This window comes from Parasteatoda tepidariorum, chromosome 5 (assembly GCF_043381705.1).
Source record: "Parasteatoda tepidariorum isolate YZ-2023 chromosome 5, CAS_Ptep_4.0, whole genome shotgun sequence".
NCBI classification, from domain to species: Eukaryota; Metazoa; Arthropoda; class Arachnida; order Araneae; family Theridiidae; genus Parasteatoda; species Parasteatoda tepidariorum.
Window position 1 is genome coordinate 8,183,727 of NC_092208.1, and position 8,162 is coordinate 8,191,888.

Genomic DNA, 8,162 nt, shown 5'->3' on the forward strand with positions numbered 1-8,162 from the left:
TGCTCATAATTTGTTTTATGTGAAAACTTGGTACACAAATTAAATCTGCAGTCTTAAAAAAAGGCTCAGCAAAAAGGATTAAACATTTGCAATCGATTTTGACTATTATTTTTCAGATTTATCTTATCTAAAGTTAAAGACTCGTGTCAAATCATCAAACACTGAACGACTTACGATATTTTGTTTACAGGCAAAACAACATATACACACACAAAGATTGTATGCAGTCAGATAAAAACATTTAAAAAAATACTTTTAATTCTATTTTAATTTATTCAATTTTCATGAATTTTATTTCTAGGTCGATTCCTTTTCGCTGAGTCGATTAAGAAGATTGTATTGATATGACCGGAATAATAAACATATTAAAAGTCTTAAAATAAAATCCTCCTGAATCTATTGGTTATTTCCAGAGAGATTTGCAGGGTCAGAAGATCCGCTCCTTGAATCAAATACAATGTATTTAAGTAGCCAAACAAGTTAAACTGCGAAAAAAATATTGAAAGTTTGATTACAATCCTTACAATGTTTGGAAAAATAATGGATTAAAATTATTGTAAGCATTAGAGTGTTATAAAACCTTAAAAAAAAAAAATTTCAATGAAATCCACAAATATTTTTTATTGATTTTGAAAACAATTTTTAAAAAAATTTTGTATAAATGCAAAAAAAATTTTTTTGGAAGACAAACATTTCATTTAAAAAAATTAATAAAGTTTTGTAAAAATTTAAAGGAGAAAAAGTATAAATACAGTGAAACCTATCGGGAAAGACCACTCTCTGTGCCACTTATACTTAGAGGTTGGGCAACTCCAAAGAGCAGGGCACATCGACCAGAGGTTTATTGCACCCAAATCCTAAATCATGATTAACAAGAAAGCTTTACTGCTGGAACGAAAATCAGCAAACACCTGATAGGAATACCTTGCATTCCCAGGCCTTAATGCAATGTTGTCTTAAATGCTCAAATTTTTGAGTAGAATAGACCTCACAATCACGAAATATATGTCGTGAAGTCTCCTCCTCAAGAGGACAACCACGAGAAAGAGGATCAGTTGCAACACCCATAATGCATAGGTGTCTCCTGAGATTGCAGTGTCCAGTGAGAAGACCAATGATCTTCCTCAACCTGTTCCTGTTTAGCTTAAGAAGCTTTTTTTGGCAACAGGAAAATGGTCGTTTATGGAGGTTGGTCGTTCTTAGAGGTTACCTCCAGTGACTTAAAAAATGTTATCGAAGGTTCAAGATTTTTCGCAAACTATTTTAATTTTAGTCAGTGTTATTTTCTTGGTGAGAAAATGCAACTTCTGTTTGCGTTATGAAAAGACGGATCGATGAATAAAATTTAGCATTTATAAAAATGATCTCAACTGATATAATTAAGTGCAAAAACAAATTTACCAGTTATGAATGATAAAGTTATTTTAAATTTAAAAAAAAAAACAATTGTGTTTTATGTTTAAGTTGGCATTAAATTTTATATCATAAAAATTAGTTAGCTTTAAAAGGTGAGAAGAGGTTTGTAAATTTGAGATGCTTATTTTTTTTTAAATAACGTTTTTTTTTTTTCTTATTTAACTTTTAACTCTAAAAGTTAATCATTGATAGCATCGGCTTTTGCGTACACTGAATGAAACATGAGGTCGTGAATTTTTTTCAGAGATCGTTAAAAAGAGCTCTCCAAATAAATGCCATTTACAAATATTTTCAATACATTTGAATCTATTTATTTTAGTTAAGATTTTTTCATGTTTACTTATTGGACATTTTCCACATTTGGTGCTCAATCACTGGTAGACGTTTTGATTGTCGCGCTTAAAGGTTTTCTTCAATATGAAATTTATGGAAAAAATTCTGTGCCTCATAAAAGTGGTGTAAATAGAGGTGATCGCTACATAGGTGGTCTTTCCTGGAGGTTTCACTATATATACATATATATATANACTTTCAGAGTTAATTGAAAATATATATATGTATGTGTATTTTTTATATGATATAATTATTGTGGCAGTTTAAAAATTTATTTATTCAATTAAATATCAATAAAATTCCATAAAAGTTTTTTCATCACTGTACATATTACGCAATTTAAATATATACATTGAAATTAAAATGCATTCATTAATTAATAATAAAAATAAGTATATCGAACAAGGAAATAAATAAAATGAGATAATTCAACGATTTTTGCTGCACATATCACACACTTCCAAAGGCATACATGTATAGGTCAAGGAAATAAAATATTTCAGTAATTAATAATAAATTGCTCGTGATTAAAAGGGAAATTAACACAATAAAAAATTGCACAGTTTAGTTTAACCAAACAAAATATGGGTTATAAACAAAGAAATTAAAAATTAGACAATAAAGATAAAAATTTATATATTTTGAAGCAATTGAGAGATAATGCTTTAAAATGTTGAAAAAAAATTCATTCAAAAAAGAGATGGTTCAAAGTTAATTTGAATTTGTAAAAGCAATTAGACATAAAAATTTCGAAAGGGGAGAAAACTTTGTGATAATGGGACATTATCACAGATTTGTTCTTAAAAAATTTTAACATCTTGATCTTTTATAATTAGAATGCATAGCCAAATATCTCAACAAAAAATAAGCACCTTTAAAGTACTTTTTAAGCACTCAAAAAACATTTTTAAGCATTATATACATTAACAAAATGCATAATAATTTTCAAAAACTTTACATAATCATAATAAAATAACTAGTTTCTGACAAAGAACTGTTTTCTTGATTATATCAGCCACTATAAAAAGATCAAGAGATTTTTCGGTTCGATTCAGAGGGTGGAAAATGAAGCCTGAAATTGAGAAAATCTTGCTAAATGCAAAGTTGCACATGAGAGAGCAAGAATCTCACCAAACCCAGCTCAGTAGTCACTTCCAAGTATTTCATGAAACATGTAACATAATTGACGCTATCATACGTTACGGACTGTGGCATGCCGAAATCGATTGTGTTTGAATGAATCTTGAAAACTTTGAATAGAACAATGTGAAAACCACGCTTTTGCATAACACACAGCGAAAATCCACATGGTAAATAAAAAAAACTCATTTTCGAAAGGGAAAAATTAAGCACTTTTTAAAAACAACCATTGAAAAAAAACACCTTTAAGACAATAAACTATCCAACGTTTTAAGGCCTTTTAAAAAACGAATTAAAAAGTCCAGGGCTTTTAAAAAACGAAAATCAAAAATAAGCACCTTTAAGCACTTTTTAAAAATGCTACGCACCATGATAATGCAAGTGACATTTGCTCCAATTCGAACCATCATTTTTGCTTTAGTAATAATTCTTCAAATCTCTTTTGTGATTTTTTTGACTATCCCATAATATTATTATAAAATTACAAAAAATAAAACTTCACAATCCTACAAAAAAAAGAAAAACAAATACTGTAATAATCGTCAAATTGTAATAAGAATACGAAATTACTTTCATCATTTTCTTCAAGAGCAACTGTTGAATCATAATCTGTAGATGATGGCTTCAACTGATGATGTACTGCTTCAAATTGAAATGATGCAAACATCAACTGCTCTCGTTTCTCTATCCATGTTCCCTCGGAAAGCTCACCCTGAAATATATCAAACGGTTTAGAAAAGCATTTTTAATTTTTAATAAATCATACATGAGTTTTATTCAATTTATGACTAAAGCTATTTTTAATACTTATTAAAAATTTTATTCATAAGGTTCAAAATAACATTTTCAATCGTTGATAAATTATACATGAGTTTTATTTAATTTATGACTAAAGCTATTTTTAATAATTAAAATCTTTAATTCAAAAGATTCTGAATAATATATTCGAATAAATTATACATGAATTTAAATTATGAAATTTTAATAAATAATGCATGAATTTCATTTAATTTATGACAAAAGCTTTTTCCAATAATTAAAACTTTCATTCAAAAGGTTCAAAATAACGTTTTTAATCTTAAAAAAATTCAACATGAATTTCAATTAATATATATTTACAGCTATTACCATTTGCTAAAATTCTCATTCAAATGGTTTAGAATAACTTTCAATCAATGATAAATTACACACAAATTTTTATTAATGTGTCTAAGGCAATTTCCAGTTTTCTATTCAAAAAGTTTAGAATAAAATGTTGAATACTTTCTAAATTACACATGAATTTTAACTAACATATTTCTACAATTTTTGCTAATAATTAAAAGTTTCATTCAAATGGTTAAGAATAACTTTCAATCATTTATAAATTATAGGCAAATTTTAATTAATGTATAACTAAGGCTATTTCCTATAATTTAAGTTTATATCAAAACACAAACTCAAACTTTAATGGTAAAAGCAGTTTAGGTATTGTCTTTCAAATTAGGACCTTTTTAAGGGGAGGTGCACTTGTGCGTTGAGGTAACTTCCATTCATGGAAAACTTCTTCAATTCTTGCAATGAATCTATCATAGAGAAATATAATGGTTTTGATCATAATTATTTTAACAGTAATATGAAATAAAATCTTTAAAAAAATAATAAAAGAACAGTATTTGATAGTAGAATAAAAAGCCATAGGCAGCATTTGACACATCCAAATTTTAAAAGCTTTTTCCTAGATTAGGAGTCACGAAACAATGGCCATAACAAGCCTGCCAGCATCACCAACTCAACTCAACTTATTATTTTAAAGTTTAAACAGGGTGCGTAGCCAAATCTTTCTACAAAAAATAACCATCTTTTAAGTACAGTACAGAGCCCGTTATCCGGAAATCAGAAAACCGGAAAACCAAAAAATCGGAACAAAATTCGATACATTTTCCCGCCATTTTTTAAAAGAAAAATTTTTTCCCTTATAAGATTTTAGGATTTTTCTTTCTTTTTTTAAATATGTTTACCTTACTATCATTTTGGAAATAATCATTAGTGTATTACTCCATCGCTTTTTCTTCTTTTTAAGATTATTTCCACACAAAAAATTTTTTTATTTGGGTTTAACAATAAAAAAACGGCTTTTTGTAGCGATTCAGAAAACCGGAAAAATCAGTTATCCGGAATAGCGATGGTCCCGATCGTTCCGGATAATCGGTTCTCTACTGTACTTTTCAAGCACTCAAGAAATATTTTTAAGCACTATTTACAATAAGAAAATGCAAATGAAATTTAAGAAGACTTCACATGATAATGATAAAATAACTAGTTTCTGACAAAGAACTCTTTTCTTGATTATATTAGCCATAATAAAATCATCAAGAGATTTTTCGGTTCTATATCAGAGGGTGGAAAATGAAGCTTGAAATTGAGAATCTCTTGCAAAATGCAGCAGAGTTGCACATGAGAGCACAATAATCTCACCGAACCCAATTCAGTAGACGCACATGCGGTCTCGCAAGTATTTCATAAAACATGTAAAATGATTGGCCCTTTCATACGCTATGGACCGACGGTACGCCGAAGTGGATTGTGGTTGAATTAATTGTGAAAATGTTCGATAGAACAATGCAAAAAGCACGTTTGTGCATAATCCGCGGCGAAAATCGACATGGTAAAGGAAAAATATCAATTTCGAAAAGGAAAAATTAAGCAATTTTTAAAAGCTCTTTTAAGGGCTTTTAAGAAACGAAAATTGACAATAAGTACTTTTAAGCACTTTTTAAAAACCCTACGCACCATGTTAAAACTTGAGCAAATATTAAAATAAAAAGAACACATTAAAAAATAAACACAATGCAATTTTACATTTTACACTTCATCAGGGGGCACACTGCCTGCCAACACACAGGAGCCTTTCTGTTGTCAGTGGAAGAACCAAATCTGTCAGTTTTGGTTTTTCCACTGACAACAGAAAGGCTCCTGGGTGTTAAAAAGCAGTGTGTCCCCTGATGAAGTGCTGTCTTACCAACACACATATCTTTTACTTTTATTGCTTTTTTGAATGTCTTGTGAAGAAATTAACACGACGCTTAAATATATTATTCTCCAATATGAAAAGTTAACATTTCTTTATGTTTTAAACTAAACTTCGAAAAACGAGATTAATATAAACTACATTTAAAAAAAGGTAGTTATATTAAATGGCATTTAATTGTATAGAAAACTAATTATTAAAATGTGTACCTTTCCCAATCAGAAGCCGTGGTGAAATCTGTGATTTCAAAAACCTCTTGATCCTGAAAGTAATAATAAAATAAGGTGAAAATAATATTTATTTCTAAGTAGATTAAATATAGAACATATGTTAAAAATTTTGGAGAAAGGAATCATAAAAATTTTGAAACCTCTTCAGAGGACATTCTTTGCATATCTTAACGTAAAAATGGAACTAAAACGCTTGCAAAAACTGCAACTTTATTATGGTGATGTTGCGATCACGTGATCACAACAAAGTGACGTTTAAAGTTATGTTTCTTTGATTTTGAGCTTGCATTAGTCATTTACGATCCAAAAATGTTTGCTTAGTTGACCGACTTACTTTCATAGATTCCACAGTTTCTACTACGGAATGGCAACAAGAACATTAAAACATCCGAGTTATTCGTGTACTAGAAACTTGTGTTTAAACGATTGTTTTTTGTACTTTCTTTGAATTTATATAAACTTTATTTAAGTGCAACTATTTATTCTAAATTTAATATTATTTTCGGGAATATTTCCGTATTGTGATATGTTGCGATAACTACAATCGTCATGGTGCCAAATAGATTTTTAATTTGCAAATTTTTTAAGAAAAAACATGAAGATGTTTGACTAGGTACCTACGAGTTGTACCTCTCGAGTTGGTCCCCTTCAGTGATGTTTTTCTTTATTTCTCGGGACCTGCTGCAGGGAAGTTATATTCAGGTTAGCGATTATTCGGCGATAGATCAGGATACGGAAATCTCCCCTTATTTTCGCAAGCTATTCTAAATTTAATATTGGTATCGCCCTTCCTATTCACGCGGTTTGAATTTCCGTATTTACCTCATTTAAAAGTTGCACGTTGCGATTTGTATTCACGTGGTTTAAAAATCGTAAATTGTGATTCGTATTCATGCGATTTTAAAATCCCATATCGCGATACTTGCAAGAACTCAAATTTTTCTTACACTATAGTTGCTATCAGGGACTAAAATAGAAGTTAATCTATGGTTTCTATAAAGGTGTGATATTCGGGAAGATTTCCGTATCCTGATCTGAGGCAGAATAATCGTCAACTTCTGGGCAGTGGCCCGCGAGAAACTAACATCATATGATGTTTTTTAAAAAACATCAAATGTTTTTTTAATTTATGTTTTTTTAAAAAACATCATAGAAAGGGACCAACTCGAAAGGTATAACTCATAACCACCCCCAAACAAACATCGAAATGTTTTTTTTTTAATTTGCAAGTTTAAAATCTATTTGGCACCTTGATGATTGTAGTTGGCGCGACAGATCAAGATACGGAAATATCCCCAACCCCTGGATTTATAATGAACAAAACTTAGTATGTGATTGATTTTTTTTAATATTCACTATGGATGTAGGCCAGTGATTCTCAACCACTGTGCAGTTTCATCAAAATGAAGATAATAGAAAACTATTTCAAAGACTCTTAAAAATTGTAGCATGCCTGACAGCTGAAGAGGCAAATTTAGCGATTTTTGAAAACCACACTCTTTCTTCCTCTCAGTGTATAACGCATGTTGTGAACGTTCTGTTAGATAATATGTACTTATAAGCAACTTCTATTAACGCTAGCAATAAATGTTCTTCTTAATATGACTCAAAATAATAAGTTATTAAAAAATTCACAACTTATATTACAGGGATCTGTCCTGGGTAAATTTACTACCGTTTAGCGGTACCTTCGCAAATTCAACTTTATGTATAAACGGTAGTTTCAAAATATACTTTCAAAAAAGCAAGTTCTCATGCAAACCTCGTTCTCGTTGCAATCTATGAAAAAGAAGAGCTTTTCCGCCAGCCGTCTTTACGAAAAGGTAACGCGTGTTTGGTCAGATAGTGCAATGTGGTAAGCCTAACCGATCGCTTATGCCATACCAAAGCAAGCTTTCTTTCAGAGTCAAATTCGAACATTATTCTAAACATTTGAGCATTATGAACGCTATTGTACATTTATTCAAACAGACCTTTATTTTTTATGAAACATATTTTTTTCTCAGTGAAACTTTTTTCTGTATGACCTATTC

The 8,162-nt window shown here is 29.7% G+C and overlaps 1 protein-coding gene across 1 annotated transcript in view; it reads right to left on the reverse strand.

Annotated features, from left to right (window-relative positions):
• LOC107451097 (RAB3 GTPase activating protein subunit 1) overlaps positions 1-6,384 on the reverse strand; it is a 191,381-nt gene extending 184,997 nt beyond the window's left edge. The window contains exons 1-4 of the mRNA XM_016067087.3: positions 6,270-6,384; positions 6,109-6,161; positions 4,379-4,454; positions 3,460-3,601 (exon numbers count right to left, since the gene is read on the reverse strand). Of these exons, the coding sequence (XP_015922573.1) occupies positions 3,460-3,601; positions 4,379-4,454; positions 6,109-6,161; positions 6,270-6,293 (295 nt within the window). The 5' untranslated portion in view covers positions 6,294-6,384. The remainder of the gene's footprint in view (positions 1-3,459; positions 3,602-4,378; positions 4,455-6,108; positions 6,162-6,269) is intronic.
• Between the last annotated feature and the right edge of the window lie 1,778 nt (positions 6,385-8,162).